This window comes from Leptopilina boulardi, unplaced genomic scaffold (genome assembly GCF_019393585.1).
Source record: "Leptopilina boulardi isolate dan_hultmark-lab unplaced genomic scaffold, ZJU_Lbou_2.1 LbouV2_352, whole genome shotgun sequence".
In the NCBI taxonomy this organism is placed as follows: Eukaryota; Metazoa; Arthropoda; class Insecta; order Hymenoptera; family Figitidae; genus Leptopilina; species Leptopilina boulardi.
In genome coordinates this window covers 1305126-1322895 of record NW_026137921.1, presented here as the reverse complement: position 1 = coordinate 1322895, position 17770 = coordinate 1305126, and the positions used below count along the sequence as shown (strand labels likewise).

The 17770-nt window shown below is 24.9% G+C and overlaps 2 protein-coding genes across 2 annotated transcripts; both read left to right on the top strand.

Moving 5' to 3' along the window:
• Positions 1-3: 3 nt before the first annotated feature.
• LOC127286301 (protein cornichon) lies at positions 4-5062 on the top strand. Its single transcript, XM_051312685.1, has 4 exons — positions 4-163; positions 696-764; positions 4347-4603; positions 4776-5062. Exons 1-4 carry the CDS (start codon positions 83-85, stop codon positions 4798-4800), a joined length of 432 nt encoding a protein of 143 aa, XP_051168642.1. The 5' UTR covers positions 4-82; the 3' UTR covers positions 4801-5062.
• A 9129-nt stretch (positions 5063-14191) lies between these two features.
• Positions 14192-17476, top strand: LOC127286299 (uncharacterized). Its single transcript, XM_051312683.1, has 4 exons — positions 14192-14488; positions 14645-14938; positions 15263-15407; positions 17266-17476. The coding sequence occupies exons 1-4, from the start codon at positions 14443-14445 to the stop codon at positions 17384-17386; spliced, it is 606 nt and encodes a 201-aa protein (XP_051168640.1). The 5' UTR covers positions 14192-14442; the 3' UTR covers positions 17387-17476.
• Positions 17477-17770: the final 294 nt, after the last annotated feature.

The window sequence follows — 17770 nt, the reverse complement described above, 5'->3', positions numbered from 1 at the left end:
GTGCATAATTTGGAAATGCCGTTTGTCGCAAAGGTTTAAAATTCATACTCCCACACACACACACATCTATACATACTCAAAAATGGTGTTTAACATAGCCGCTTTTTCATATATTGTCGCATTAATTTGTGACGCAGTTTTAATATTTTTTTCAATATTACACGTGAGTATTGTAATTTTTCATATCATTTAATTATTATGAAAAGAAGTAAATTTTTGATTTAGAAAATAAGCGCAATTCAAATATAAAATAGTAGTCTACCTAACCTTAAAAAGAATGACTTGATATTTTTCTTAAGATACAAAAGTTAAATAACAATCACGTGCACTTTATTATTAATTATTCATTTCATTATATTTTCATTGACAAATATACAAAATAAATTCGTTTAATACAAAAATCATTGTTAAGTAAAGAGAATATATCTTTATTGAGGGGGTTAACTGTTATTGTTTGTTTACAAATAAAACAATTTTTCCTTCTACATTCTGTTGAAGATCATAAATTCATATTTATATAAATTGATATTTTCTAAAAAAAAAAAAAAGAAATTAATGTTCTTTGGAGGAATAAAATTTTATTTAATTATTTTTCTCTGTTTAAATTTTAGTAAATTGTAAATAATTTGTCTTCTTTTGAATTAGTGGGAAATAATTTTTATTTATTTTTTATATTAATTACCGTTTTATTTTAGATAATCGCCTTCGATGAATTAAGAACAGAATACAAAGATCCAATAGAACAATGTAACAGTCTGAATCCGGTGAGTATTTGTTTTGAATTTTTCTTTTTTTTACAAATACTAAAACTATTTTAAAAATTTTTTTAATGCAAAATTAATTTTTTTTGTTTATGTTTCTAAAAAAAAAAATTCTACATCTAATTAAGTAATTAAATTTTTGTACTGTCAAATTAAAAATTATCGAATATTTATTTACCAGAATTTTATAAAGTGGATTTTAAAATGAATCAAAATTACATATCGAAAAATTTCTATTTAACTAAATTGTAATTTAATAGAAATTCTATTTAACTGAACTTTAAAAGTTCAGTTTAAAGCAGATTTTCTAATACAACGAATTTTCAAATAATACAATTTCCATTTAACAAAAGGGTAAGTCCACGTCAGAAATATCAGAATCTGCAAGTGGTTCTTCGATTTTAATGATACTTGGTAAAATTATAGCTTTATATAAGAGCAATGTGTAAGTAAAAGGAATTTTTAAAATATCTAAAATTGTAGGAGTTATATCACTTTTAATTTTGATACTGCATTTTTTTCTTTCCTTTATATCTCGGTCAATTTTCAACTGATTTTGATGAATCAAAAACGATTTTTTTCAGAAAATTACGTATTTTCAGAAAATTTTAAAATAAAAATAAAATTTTCTTATTTAAATAGAAAAAAGTAAAAAACAAAATTTCTTTTAGATTTTTTTTCAATTTCGACCTCTTTTTTTTAAATTTTAATTTTTTAATAATATTCCTTTTTATTTTATCTTTAATTTAAAAAAAAATTCATCCTGGAGACTTTTTTAGATCTCGTGATATCGTCCTTTAAGCATTATAAGTCTTCATCAATTTGAAAACCGCAGGACTTGCTTCTATCATTACTTTCATTTGTTTGATGAAATTTTTTTATGGTTATGAATAACTATTTGTTTTAGAATCCTCTAAAAGAAAGCGCTAAAAACTTCAGTTACAATTTCAGGTTGCATTGTTAAGGTTTCATTACAATTTATTTTAAATTATAAATATTACAAAAAATAAAAACTTTGCTTCAAATCTATTAATAAAATATTGATTTGCTGGAATTTTCACTTGTTTTAGTCAAGTAATTTAAAATTAAAAACATTATTACGCGAAAGTTTCTAGTTTGTAACAATAATATTATAAAACAAATGAAAGTAGAAACACAAATCTGGATCCTAGTTTTCTTGAGATGTGGATATTTAAAGAACGATATCACGAGATCTAAAAAAGTCTCCAGGATGAATTTTTTTTTTAATTAAAGATAAAATAAAAAGGAATATTATTAAAAAATTAAAATTTAAAAAAAAGAGGTCGAAATTGAAAAAAATCTAAAAGAAATTTTGTTTTTTACTTTTTTCTATTTAAATAAGAAAATTTTATTTTTATTTTAAAATTTTCTGAAAATACGTAATTTTCTGAAAAAAATCGTTTTTGATTCATCAAAATCGGTTGAAAATTGACGGAGATATAAAGGAAAGAAAAAAATGCAGTATCAAAATTAAAAGTAATATAACTCCTACAATTTTAGATATTTTAAAAATTCCTTTTACTTACACATTGCTCTTATTTAAAGCTATAATTTTACCAAGTATCATTAAAATCGAAGAACCACTTGCAGATTCTGATATTTCTGACGTGGACTTACCCAAATTTTTCTTAAAAAATAGTTTTTAACTAACAGAATTGTTCTGTAAAATGACAATTCGGACAAGTGAATTTATTTGACCGAAAAATCAAATGGAGTTTTGGTGAAATAGAAATTAAAAATTCAGCTTATGGTTAGTACAATTTCTGTTAATTGACAATTCCAGGCTGTACAGCATAAACTTTGCTAAAAAAAAAGGGAAATAGGGGAAATTTTATTTGAAAAAAGGAGAAAAATAGGGTAAAATCTAAATGTATATTTTTCTTAACCAAAATGCTTTAAAGTTGTTTTAAAAATTTTCTTGATGAATAAAAAACATCTTAAAACATAGAAAGTATAGAAACGAAAAATTTTTTTTCCAAATTTTTTAATAGATGATAAATTTATAGAGAAAAGTGAGATTTAAAGGAGAGATTTTTCCAGTATAGTAATTAATTTTTTTTTTAAATGTCATTTTCAATGTTTTATAAAAATGTGAATTGCATACATCTAATGAATAAACGCTTTTTATTATTTAAACTTATTTTAAAATTAATTTTCCACAGAATAAAAATTACTTCTAAACTAATTTTTTTTTTATTTTTTTTTTGAAAAATGCAAGTAATTTTTTATTAATAGGAAGAAAAAAATTCCAAGTCATTGTAAAAATTATTCGAATTCAGAATTTTGGCAAATATTTTAAATAATTAAATTTTCAAAGAAATTGATTTAGGGAACTTTCTAGTTTAGAATTGACAAAAAAAGTACACGTTTTAAAATATTTGTTGTAAGAAAAGTATTAATTAATTTGTAAAAATTCTTTTTGGACATTATTGCACATTACATAGAGAAAAAATAAAAAAAATATTTTTAAGTGTAATTTAGTTCAATTTCTTAGCTGTAACTGGCATCTTCTAAAAGGTGCCTTTTTTTGCTACAGGTGATTGCGGACAACGTGTAATATATAATTTCAAATTTTAAACGCGAATCTCTTCATAAGGGTTTATTCTAGACAATAAATATTTGAAACTTCATTTTTCTACCCCCTGTTTTTTTTATAAGGGGGTAAATTGCCCCAAAAACACGGTATTTTTTCGAATTTTTAAGAAAAATGTTCATAAAAAATAAAAAAAAAGAATCTTTTAAAAAATCGTTTTTTAGGTTTATTGTCTAGAATAAACCCTTATGAAGAGATTCGCGTTTGAAATTTGAAATTATATATTACAGGTTGTCCGCAATTACCTGTACCAAAAAAAGGCACCTTTTAGAAGACGCCACCTACAGCTAAGAAATTGAACTAAATACACTTAAAAATATTTTTTTTAATTTTCTCTATGTAATGTGCAACAATAATGTCCAAAAAGAATTTTTGCAATTTATTCAATACTTTTCTTACAATAAAAGTTTTAAAACGTGTACTTTTTTGTCAATTCTAAACCAGAAAATCCCCTTAAAATATTATTGAAAAAAATTAATTTTTTATTTTAATTGCTGAATATTTTTTTTATAAGATTCAGACAATAACTGAATTTTAGAAAAATTTGCATTGAAAAAGTATTTTAAATAATAAAATTTTCAAAAAATTTTGATGAAAATATATTTTGTTCAAAAAAGTCGAAAAAGTCCCATTTTATAAAAATAAGTCGAAATAGTCGCATTCATTAAAAAAAAGTCGAAAAATTCGTGTAATCCAAAGCTTGGTAACTTTTTGATTCAAATTTGGATTTTTATGAAATATCCCATTATTCGTGTTTCAAAAAAAAAAAAAAAAAAATAGGGAAAATTAGTGAAAAAAGGGGAATTTTTTAAAATAGAGGAAAAATAGAGGAAACAATGTGAAGTCTGCAATTCTGTTAAATAAAAGTTCGATAATTTTGAATTCGACACGACAAAAATTCCGATAGGTCTAATGTGGAGGAATATTCATGCGTTTCTATTAATGGTATTTTGAACAAATTTATATTTCAGTTAGTTCTTCCGGAATATGGATTACATTTATTTATTAATTTTTTATTTCTAATCAGTAATGAATGGATATCATTACTTTTAAATGTTCCATTGATTGCGTATCACATTAATAGGTATCGTAATAGACCTGTTATGTCAAGACCAGGTCTCTATGATCCTACGAATATTTTAGACGCAACCAGCTTAACAAAGTGCCAACGTGAAGGATGGGTTAAATTAGCCTTTTATCTAATGTCTTTCTTCTATTATTTATATGGGTAAGCTTAACCAAATAATCAATTATTTGAATTAAACAAATTTTTTTCACCTTAATATGGTTTTTAAAAAAAATACCTCTTACAGTTTCTAATTCTGTTCAGCATTAACTAGCAAAATTTGATTTATAACAGTAAATGAAAAACATTAATAAAAATTTTATTTCTATTTCAGAATGATAAGCTCTCTCATTCACTAGGATAGTTTATAAGAAATAATTGAATGTTTTTACCATTTTTTACAAACAAACGATCTTTCGCAAAATGGATGAGAAAGAGATGGAACTGACTTGCTTCCTCATTGGATTTTTCTAAGAATTTTCGTGTCCTTAACGAAATAATAATGATACTGCATTTTTACACTTATTGTCAGCTTCTTTAAATAGAATACTGACTTGATTGTCGTACTTTCATAGAGAAAAGTATAGAACGAATATATTTATATATCAGGTACAGGCATAATTATTTTTTGTTTTATTTCCGCATTAAGAACACACTAGTCCTAAGAAAGAAGTAAATTTAACAAATTTTTTTTTTTTTAATCTTGTAAATAAAACTAAAAAAAACCTTTAAAGTCAGATCTCTCGTGACAGTATTTGCAAAAAAAAAAGAAAATAAATTAAAAAATTGATAAATAATAAATTCAATTTTTAAATAGACAAGTTTTTCAAAAATTCGACGCATTTTTTTCGAATGTGATAATTAATATTCTTATTATTAATTAATTAATTGATTTTTACGGTAAATATTTTGTTTCTAACAGAATTATAAATTAATAATAAAATGTTTTTTTAAAATAAAATTTTCTTTTTGACAAATACTGTCAGGGGAGTAGTAAATAAAGGTAAATTTACATTCAAATTAAATTTTATTATGTAAATCTAAACGCGATCGTATATATATACGATATTGAAAATTTAATAAATCGAAAAAATATATATATTTTTTGGATTTATTAAATTTTCAATTTTTACCAAACGAACGTGTGAGTTTTATCTCTTCATCGTTAAATAAACATTTTTATTGAATTTAATAAACAATGAACAACAAAAAAAAGAGTAAAGAAATATAAGTATTGAAAAGCAAAAGTGAAAATCGTTTATTTTCATTGATTTACTTTTCGATTTTATTTTTCTAAATATAAGAACAATATAGATTTACAATTAATTTAATGTACTTACAATTTTATTGAAAGTATAAGGTAATTTTTTTTTCTAAAACAGAAAAATAAATAAATAAAACACTACTTTGTATATGTCTGAAAAATTAATATTAAGTATCATTGACAAAAAAAATTTTTGTTACCCGAATAATTTAAGTGTCAAGAGGTATACATTAATAATAATTATTAATATTTACAAGTAAAATCATATTATCGAGACTGATTGCTTTAAGTTTATTTTATATTTTAAAGAACAAATTTTGAAATATTTTCTTCCATTTTGGAAAAAATATTTTTATTACCATTATGAATTTTCGATTTTTAGATATATACTTATTTTTAGTGAGTGTAATAAAATGCTAATAATTACAATAAATGTATCAGTTTAAAGATAAATTAGATATCTCATTTTTGATTTTTTTCTGAGAATATTTTTACAGAAGTGCGATTCCAAGTGAGATTTTGACTTTTTCGGAGTAGGTTAACCGATTGCAATGAAACTTTGGAATTTTGTTATATATAGTAAGACTAATCTTTAACGTAAATTTCAACCTAAAATATTTGTTAGTTTACGAGATTTGCAATAATAACAAAAAATTTAAAACTGCTATATCTTCCGTTCTAATAAACGGATTGAGGTCTACTTTTTTTTAAAATGTCAAGGAAAATGAGAGGAATAAATCTCTTTCAGAACATTTTTTTATAATTTTACAACTAAAAAAATTATTAAATAATAATTGAATAACTTTCGCGCGACTAACTAAAATTCAATCACTTAAACGCTAAAATGATCTTACCTGTGTTTTCTTTAATGTTCCAAAGGATTTTTATTGTAAATGTAAGTTTAACTTAAGAAATTTTATTAATTTATTAGTATAAACAATTGAGATTTCTGCTAGTTGACGTGCAGACGACATTGCGCACGCAGCATTCTCACATAGCCAATTTAGTCCACGAATCACGTCAGTTGGCTATGTGAGAATGCTGCGTGCGCAATGTCGTCTGCACGTCAACTAGCAGAAATCTCAATTGTTTATACTAATAAATTAATAAAATTTCTTAAGTTAAACTTACATTTACAATAAAAATCCTTTGGAACATTAAAGAAAACACAGGTAAGATCATTTTAGCGTTTAAGTGATTGAATTTTAGTTAGTCGCGCGAAAGTTATTCAATTATTATTTAATAATTTTTTTAGTTGTAAAATTATAAAAAAATGTTCTGAAAGAGATTTATTCCTCTCATTTTCCTTGACATTTTAAAAAAAAGTAGACCTCAATCCGTTTATTAGAACGGAAGATATAGCAGTTTTAAATTTTTTGTTATTATTGCAAATCTCGTAAACTAACAAATATTTTAGGCTGAAATTTACGTTAAAGATTAGTCTTACTATATATAACAAAATTCCAAAGTTTCATTGCAATCGGTTAACCTACTCCGAAAAAGTCAAAATCTCATTTGGAATCGCACAGAATAAAAAAAAATTAATGAAACAAATGATGTCAACTTTTTCTTATTTACAAACATTTTTAAATTCCCTTAGACTCAGTTTATTTTATATTTGTTTTCATTTAAATTTTAAAATGTTTGTGTACAACTTTGAATACTATTAACAAACTAGTTCAATCAAATTAGTCGTGTATTAAATTCCAAAAATTTTAGTCAAAATCCGGTATTTTTCAGTTTTTCCAGTACAACTTTTAAACTAGTGATTTTTCGAAAATGTGTCCAATAAAAAAGTTACAGCTGAATAAATTCTTTACAATAAAAAAAAAGAAAAACAATTTTATATTACTTAAAAAAATTAACTATTGTTTAATATTTTTTGTTAAATATTAAATAATACTTTTATAAAGATAAATTTCATAAATGTTTTAAAAAAGTAACTTACTAACATTTTTTATACATTATAATATTTGCGCATTTATATATTTATATAAAAATAAATTATATATTTTTTAATTTATTTTTACAAATGTGATAATCAAATACAACAAAATATTGTGGATCTTAGAAATAAAATATTCTTTATCTTTAACAAATTGAAATATTTGTCACTTAAAAAAGTCATATGTGTTTGCTTATAGTTATAAATTAAATAAAGAAATAAATATTAAAAATATTAAATAACAAAAAATATATTAAATTAATGTATTCCCGTGTGTAAAAAGCCACGACCTTGCCCCGGAGACGTCAGGGCCCCCGACATGGGCGCACGTGCCAGATCCATGAGGACGAATCCACGGGGTGGTTCCACAACAACTTCCACAACATAAATAATTAATTAATTAGTAATTAAGTAGTTTTTAATTAATTAATAATTTATTTATTTTCGACAACTGGAAATTGATGTGCGCACGTAAAATCTTCAATTTTACTCATAGAAAATAATAGGCATTTTAAAGAATTTTTATTAGGAAGAATTTTATTGTATAGTCCGGAAATATTTGACCCACGTACTAAGGCATTTTTGTGACCAATCGTTTAGCTGTATCACGACCTTCGCGTAAAAATAGATTTTTTTAATAACTTAAAAAAAGTACAAAATATTTATTATAATTTTTTTATATCCTTAAATTTTTGACCCACATAAATTAGGCATTTTTGTGACCAGTCTTTTAGCTGTATCTCTACCTTCGCGTAAACCCGTAAATTTTTTAAGAAACTCAAAAAATAAATAATCAAAATTTTCTGAAATTTATTCTTGCACAGAAAAAAAAGTTTCATCTGGAATAGCAAAAGATTTTATTAGAATAGTGAAAGATTTAATTGAAACAATTAAAACTTTCGTTATTCCAATGAAACTTTTCGCTGTTCCAAGTAAATTTTTTTTCTTATATTTAAATAATCACGAATTTAAATAGAAATTCGTATATTTGTTCTCTGATTATAAACACTGTCAAAAAAGAAAAGAAAAAAATTTTAAAAACACATATTTATACATATTTAAAATGGGCACAATTTACACAAAAAATATTACAAAATTTTAGAATATAAATAAATATTTTTCTTACCACGATGATTTGCTGAAAGAAAAGTTAGTAAACAAGTACAAAAAAATTTCTAGTTTATTTATACTTTTATTTGTAAAAATTTAAGTTAATTTTTCCAAATAAATGTAAATGAACTACATGTCTTATGGAATAATTAGAAGATAGCGACACTTTAAGAAAGATATATGCGAAATTACTACAACTACAATCAAACATACACAAAAAATTCCCTGCCTATACCTGTACACTGTTAGAAATATATCATGAAAATTCAACAACTTGTATGTAAAGCTATTATCAATTCCTGCTATTGAGCCTAATAAATCATTACTATTTTTAAAAAATTTATTATAATCCTAAATTTTATATTTTTTTATGATAATTGTAATGAAAAATTAAATATATATAGTAAGGAAATCTAAGTGACGCTTTAAAGGAGTTATTGAAAAAGGACGCCCATTTATATATCAATACACTTATGTGAAGGAGTTAACAAAAATAAACGAAAGCAGAATAGAAATAATTTGGTTAAAATGTACTAAACAAATTACATAGTTTAATTAATTAAATATTATTAACTATTCTAAATTTTCATATTATCTAGTAGAAGTCAAACATTTTTACAAAATACAATACAAAAAAACTTACCTTTGCAATATTTGTTGATAAAACTTCTTCTTATTTAAGGGCTTCAAATATTAGGTTTAAAAATAAACTTCACTCCCGAACAGTATTATCCTGAGAAGATGCTTACGCAAAAAGAACTCACACTAAACTAATGAGACTCACTAAACACAAATAAGTTTAGGTAGTTGATGGATCCAGGTATCATCTATTACTAGGATAACTAATTTGTAAGGGTATCCTTTAGCTATTACTTGACAATTTCAAGTAACTGAACTTGGATTTTCAATAACAGATTTGAATTTTCAATAACATATTTGAATTTTGAATAAAAAAATTTGAAATTTCAATAACAGATTTGAATTTTCAGTATAAAATTTGAATTTTCAGTATAAAATTTGAATTTTCAATAACAGATTTGAATTTTTCGAATTTTTTTCTCCTGATTAAATTTTAAATTTATTAATATTAATTTTAAAAAATATTTCAGATTATTAAGAAATTTTTTATAGAAAAATTTTTAAGAGTATTATATTTTAATTTTTAAGTTTAAAAATGTATTGAGAATTATTAAAAAGGGGGAACATTATAAGAAATGATATAATCCTGAAATAAATAACAATTTACAAAATTTTAAATGTAGACATTAAAATTTCATACATTTAAAATAATGCTTGCCATTTGTGGTAATTAATTTCTAAATTAGAATTTTAGAAGTTAATCATTTCAGGGTGTGTCGCTATACGTTTAAAATAAAATTCATTTGCTGATTGCGGATTCACCTCGACGGAACTATGCAGGGGCCATGCTTTCTCTGCATCCACCTTCCTGTCCTTCAGTCTGAAAAAGATACATTTCAAAATTACAATTTTTCATACAACCATGTTTTTTCAATTATTATAATTATAGAATAAAAAAAACTCTTACCGTGGACACCCTTCGCCGATGCCCGATCTCCATCCCGGAGTGGCACTCGAACGGTGGTTTCCAAATTGGCAAAAAAAAATCACTCACACGCGGTTTTAGGAATTTCGCAAACTCCCGGACCACGTGTTAACTTAAAAAAAAACTTTCATTTAATACGATCGCGGTTTTAAATATTGCGAACACTCCCAAAATTAAAAAATTATTGTATTTTAAATAAAAGTTGACGAAAATAAAATTACTTCCTAAATAACTCGATCTCGGGTTTAAAGAAATTGCGAACATTCCCGGAAGCTAACATTGACTCGAAAGAATTAAAAATTTTAATGATAGCTTCAAGGCGATTCTTCCAAACTAAATAGCCCTCGGAGATCCCTACTTTCAAGTTAAATTTCCATTCAAAAAATGTGAAAAATAACCGTAAAAATAGACCGAGTTCTAAAAAGTTTGGAGAATTATGTGTTCTTCAAAGATAAGATACCCTTTTTTAATTTCGCCCTTGTCTTTGAAGTATACGTAACACCATGAACCATCGAGGAGTAAGACGTAACGTCAAAAAATTCAACCCCTAAATATTACTCAATCACGGGTTTAAAAAAATACGAAACACTCCCGAAAGCTAAAACACTGATTTTAAAGAATTAAAAATGTTAATTTAATTTTCACAAACACGTAGTCACTAAAAATCGAAACGCCCGATGATAACTTGCGATTTTGAACCACTGTCAATGACCAACGCCAGAGAAATGATCCCACGCCATGAAATTGATGAAGCACAAAAGTGAATTTTCAACCACGTGATTATACGAAATTTAGACGCGCGAGGATATTTTTTTCTTTTTTTTGCACCAATCACGTTAAAGCCAATGGCGGGGATGTAAAAATGCGGAACTGAGAGGGTAGAAACGCGTCTCTTGTTTTCTCTCTCACTCTTGATTATCTAATTTGTAATTTTAGATTAAATATTATAATATTTAGCATTAAATATACAAAAAAATATTTATTTTTTTAATTAGAATTTATATAAACATAATATTGCAATATAATAATCGAAAATATACATTTTCAAAAAAAATTTATCCCCATCATTTCAAATACAATAAGAGTGACAAAGATAGAAGAGACGCACGCCTGATTTTTGCGCGACCACGTGACAAAATTGGCGCAATTTGATTTTAATTAACTTTAAATGTGACTCATTAAAATTTTTTTTTACTATAATAAAAATTAATTTAATGCAATTAAAATAGTGTAAATAAAATTTTATAATTGTCATGAAATTTCTTCGAATTAATTTTTTTCAAATTATTTCTTTTTTATAATAATGCGAGACTGAGAGTTTCAAGCGCATTTCAAAATAAGTCACTTTTCAGAAAATATATATTGGAACTGGGTTTTTGAAATTTTCATTTTAGACTTTAAATTCGGATTTAGCGTTCAAAATATCTTAAATAACGTCAGGGTCATATATATCTATTTTTTTTTTTTTTTTTTTTTTTAATTTTTTTTTGTAAGTACGTGTATAGACGTATCTCAAAGTGAGAGCCCACCTTAGAAAGTGAGGGTTAAAAATAGAAACTAAAATCCTAATACATACTTAGGTTCCAAAATTTTCTTTTAAGCGAGATATTAAAAAAATTCAACTTTATCCCACACATTTGTAATGTTTGTTTGTGCTCCACTTAATCGCCATTTTGGATTTCTCCCACCCAACTTGAACTTACAAATCGACAGAAAGATTTTGGTGCGATTTTTAAAATAAACCAATCAAAAATTATTCATAAAATTATGATTGGTTGATTTTAAAAATCGCGCCAAAATCTTTCTGTCGATTGTTTGTTCGGCCATTTGCAATTTCGGACAAGTTAAAATTCTATCAAAGAAATTCTCTTAAATGATTTTTCGGTTAAGTAAAAATTCTGTAGTATTGAAAATTGGTTATATGGAAATTATATCAAAATAATAATTCGAACAAATAAAAATTCTGATCAAAAATAATTATGACAAATAAAATATCATAAAATGAAAATTCTAACTATAATGATTTTTAGAACATAATCATGCATCCCATTTTATTTTGAAAAATAAAATAAAACGAAAATTTTTTTTTTCAATTTAAACAAATGATTTAAATAAATAGAAATATTAGGCCCACTATAAAACTTTTTTCAAAATATTCTTAGTATTTTCAGGTATGTAAAAATTTTGTTAAATGGAAATTGTATTATTTGAAAATTCGTTTGTAATGGAAAATCTGCTTTATAAAAGTTTAGTTAAATATAAATTCTACAAATTTTTCTGAAATTAATTTTGTTTTAAAAGTATCTTATATAACTTTAATTGTTAATAAATAATTTAATATTATATTAATAATTATTTTTATTTACTAGAATTGTCACAAAACTCTATTTGATGGAACAATTGTCCGAAGTATAATTGATAGAACTATTAAAATGTCCAATTTCCATTTTACATATCCCATCAAACACTTGAACAAAACATATCAGCGCAGCGGTAGTTTAAAAAAAACTCGCTAAAATGTTTCAGCCGCGTGTATGATTTGATATGTGAAAGTTCTATCAAATGGAAATTCAATGTTTTAACATAAGGGAGAGTCGGTAGTGGCGAGACACGTTTTGTTTTTTTGTTATAGCACTCACATTTTCAAGAACATCAAGTCTGTATATATATCCATGGACAGGTGTGACTCTATACTGCAAATTTAACTTATACAGTTACAGAACAGATATTGGAAAAAAAAGTTATTGCCGATTTACGATAATGTCTCGCGACTACCGACATAAAAAATCGTCCGTAGTGGCGAGACACTATCTTAAAATCAGAGTCTTCATCGTTCAAACGTAACAAAAAACAAAGGAATCAAAGAGAAAGAGTATAATAATTGATGCCTTTAAATCATAATATTGTTTCATTCAATCATAAAAATACAGGCAAATATTTTTCTGATTGTGAGCCGCTAATCCATGTCACAGTTATTAAAAACAAATAAGCTTTTCTTCCTGTTCATCTTTTTTCAATTTAAACTATAGTTATGAAAAATATTGTCGACAAAACGTACAAAAATTATATCAAATTCATTAGGACATGTACAATATTATTAGATATAAAAAGCACTGCCGACAACAAGTGTCTCGCCAATGCGGAAACAGCATTTTTCGGTAATGACGATGTACAATCCTATGCATCGAACAATAATTCATAGTGCTCTGGAAATTTTGAAGGAAACTTAAATACTAAAGACTCAAAATATTTAACCTTTCAGAAAATTCCGGAAATTTTTATATATTATCACTTATACCGATGGGAAATAAAACTTTTAAAATATCTTGAAACTGTTATTAACAGTATAGCGATATTTCGTACATCAAAAACGTATGCATCATATTGAAAAGTTAAAGCACAATAAAACTTGTCTTTCAGGCCAGAAGTGCAAGCACAGTCAGTTCAGCTGTCTGAAATATCCTAATGTCTCGCCACACAGGCTGTCTCGCCACTGCGGACAACGCCCTATCTATAAATTAATAATTCGGACAAGTGAAAGTTCGGTCAAATTTAATTTCGGTGAAATAAGAATATTCTCATTTAAATATTAAGATAAATAGAATTTTTGTTAAATGACAATTCAGTTAAATGAAAATTAGGTCCAACAGAAACTTTCATTAATAAAAGTTTTGTTAAATAAGAATTTTGTTATATATAAATTCTATTAAATTTCGATAAGAGAACAATTCTGGTAAATAAAAATTATTTTTTATGAAAATTATGCTAGACATAAATTTTGTTAATTGGAAATTGTATTATTTAAAAATTCGTTGTATTAGAAAATCTGCTTTATAAAAGTTCAGTTAAATAGAAATTTATTTGCTTTTGGGTGGAACATTTCAGAAATTCTTACTCATTATATATGCTTAATTTTTATTTAGATACTTAAATAAAACGAATTTAACTATATAGTTTACACAGACATATGATAAAATTTAAAAATTAATTATTCTTGTCTTTGAACATATAAATACAAGGAAATTCATAAAGTTTTCATCATTTTTGTTGTAACTATAATATTATACGCGTTTACAAATTTGTCAATATTGATTCTGAAAAACAAATATTTGAAAAACATGAAGTATTTGAAAGCTATTCTTTTATTAGTTGGTATTGTTATTGGTAAGTATATACAATTTATTTTGAAAAATTATAATATATAATATTAAGATGAAAACCACACCAATAAATTTTTATACTTATATAAGAAATAATTATATTCGATATTCTAATGTATAATATGTATAATAATATAAATTGCTCTTATATTAATTGCAGGCTATATTTCGTATGCAACCGCCGAGAAAGAAGAATTTCATAACATAACTTATACTGAATTGAAATTGTTTTGCAAATTGAAGGGTCATATGCTAACTGAAGCACGTGATATATCAAATAATCTTCGTAACAATTTTACAGGAAATTGTACAGATTTTAATCATCAAAAAAAGATTAAAGATTTAGTTAATGAAATATTGCCTTGTTTGGATAGTGATGAACAGCCAAACGAAACTGAATTGGAATCAATTTATAGAGAGATTACGACAAAATTATGCATTCACTATGAATTTGGTAATTGCATAAAATGATTTTTATACGTATTTTTTTTAATAGAGAGAAGAACAACATATCTATTATGTGTTTATTAATTTGAAAAACCCAAATGTATAGCGAATTTTAGGATATTTGATTTTTATGTATAAATAAATTAACATATTTTGCATTATGTGTGACACGCTCTGAAGAAAGGGACCTAACAAGCAATAGATTATAAAAGGTTAATGTTCATAAAATTGGGGTAAGAATACACAAAGATGCTGCTTGGGTTCCTTTCTTCAGAGCACGTCACATACATAAATATATGTCACATTATATTAAAATATCAATTTTTTTTAGCCAATTTTAAGAAGAAAAATGAGAATTGTTTTAAAACAGATACTTTAGCCCATCCATGTTTGCTTAAAAATTTTATAACCTTTAGACCCAAATTTAACAAACTCTTCTCGACATTGGCAATGACTCATACACATGAAGAGTGCAAGTAAGTATTATATTATTTATTAATTTATAAAATATACGACTGATTTTCTTTACAATATATGTTGAACTCATAATATAATCTAGAAAAATTTTGAAGAGACTCGTAAGATTATAAATAATGATTTTGTATCAATTAAACATTTTTTCTATATAATTTTTCTAGACTATAAACACTGAAAAAAAATTTATTTGATTCAAATAATCGGTTACTTGACTATTATCAAATAAATATTTACTTGAACCAAATAATTTTTATTTGAATTAAATAAACTGTATTTTAAAGCAATAATTTCTGTATTTAAACCGAATACGATTTAATTGACTCAAATAATAATATATGATACAAATAATAATTATATGATACAAATAAATATTTATTTGATAATAGTCAAGTAACCGATTATGTGAATCAAATAAATTTTTTTTTCACTGTATCACACGCGTTAAATATGTATGTCTACTATTCTTCAGTTCAATAATCATTTTATTCAGTCATCTTGCAAATGAATTTTATATATCATACTTTATTATATTTTGACAATAGAATAAGTTATTATAATATGGTTCAAAAATAATAATAAATATACCTATTTTTTGTATAGAGCTCTATAAAAAAATAGGTATAGGCTCTCTTAATTTGAATCAGTGAAATTTCACTGGTGAAATAGATAGAAGTCGGTTACTAAATGAATCAGTCAATCTGTTTTACCTATTACCGATAATACAGATTGACTGATTCATTTAGTGAAATTTTCACTGGAAATCAGTGATATATGAGTGATTTTCAGTGAAAATTTCACTAAATGATTCAGTAACCGACTTCTAGCTATTTCACCAGTAAAATTTCACTGATTCAAATTAAGAGAGGGGGAGGATGGGGCAAGGATAGTTAGTTGCTGTTATGCTTAGACGGCTTTCTCAAAAATTGCGTCATTCATGGTATATTTGCGTCTTAACACCAATAGATGATAGTAAAAATTGGAAGTCAATCTGCCACCATTTGCGAAATCAGGAGTTTATTTTTGTAAAAAGTCTGTTTTGCTAAAATGTCAACGTAGTGTTTATCATATTGTTTTCTATATTAGTGCTTCCGAATATATATTTACGTAAGTGTTTTCCAGAGTGGAATTTCCTGCTGAACACGAATATCGTATTTATTTTCAAATTAATTCACGTCGTTCCTTAAAATTTAGAAAACAACTGAAATATTGGCTTATGGGGCAAGGATAGTTAGAGCTATTACGGCTCGATAAAATCCTGCTAATGCGACTGCAAATTATAAAAAAAAGGTTTAATTGTTCTTTTTAGGATGATATACATAATGGTGCGTAATTATATACGGAAAACTAAGCTTATTGACCAAGAAATTGGTGATCATCTGAAGAAAATTGGTTAAACCTCAGATTCTAGTTCAGACGAATTTTAATGCAATAATTGATATTGAGAAAATGTTCAAAACATGTTGTTAATACTTGATATATCAATATTGAATAGTCTAAATCCAATAAAATAAAGAAAACGAAAATTTACTGATTTTCTATGACATTTTTAGCATTCGGATTTTTTTAACTATAATTTTTTTTTACATTTTCATTCGTATCTCGTAGGGATTGCAGTCTACAGCAAAATACTGTATAGCAAAATTTTAGCCAAATAACCAGGCTTTCCAAAAATACTACTTGTTTGCAGATACAAATTCAGGTTTGGTCGCTAGATTCAAAAACGTCTTACCTAACTATTCATGCCCCATCCTCCCCTACTTATAATTATTTTTGAACCATATTATAATATTCTTAATAGCTAGCTATTCAGAATTACCGATGAGTTATTTATATTACAATCAATTATTTTATTTACAGCTTTCTCAAAGTCAAACTGGCGTGTTTTTCAAATAGGAATGTAACTGATTGTGCTCCTCAACTTCAAATCCAACGTGAAAATTTAATTGAAAAGTATGAATTAAATTTAAAGTGTGCCTAAAAATTTTTTTTATTGTGTACTTTATGAATTTTTTTTCCTTTAAAAATTATTAAAATCACGGTTGAGAAATAAAAACTTTTTGAGCTATAATGTGTGTCTCCTTTTTTTTAGATTTAAAAATAAAATATCTTTCTGTTCAATTTATTATAATTTTTTTGTCTAAAAAATTTTTTTCAACGTTTCGCGATAAACAATTTTTAAAAGAAAAATTTGTCGAATGAAAAATAAAACAGTTTATTAATAATAATAATCATAATATGGACAGTTATGTCAGAGAACTTAAAAACGCAGCGTATATAAAGAATAATATATGATTCGTGAAAGCACGTGATGTTTTTATGTTTGTCAACTTCGTAATTTCAGACACAAAGATGATAGAAATAT

Bases quoted from the DNA above. Each gene is read 5' to 3' on its own strand.
- LOC127286301 (XM_051312685.1), top strand. From the start codon at position 83: ATGGTGTTTAACATAGCCGCTTTTTCATATATTGTCGCATTAATTTGT. The intron at 164-695 runs GTGAGTATTGTA...GTTTTATTTTAG, and splicing joins TATTTTTTTCAATATTACAC to ATAATCGCCTTCGATGAATT. The intron at 4,604-4,775 runs GTAAGCTTAACC...TTTCTATTTCAG, and splicing joins TTCTTCTATTATTTATATGG to AATGATAAGCTCTCTCATTC.
- LOC127286299 (XM_051312683.1), top strand. From the start codon at position 14,443: ATGAAGTATTTGAAAGCTATTCTTTTATTAGTTGGTATTGTTATTG. The intron at 14,489-14,644 runs GTAAGTATATAC...TATTAATTGCAG, and splicing joins ATTAGTTGGTATTGTTATTG to GCTATATTTCGTATGCAACC. The intron at 15,408-17,265 runs GTAAGTATTATA...TTTTATTTACAG, and splicing joins CATACACATGAAGAGTGCAA to CTTTCTCAAAGTCAAACTGG.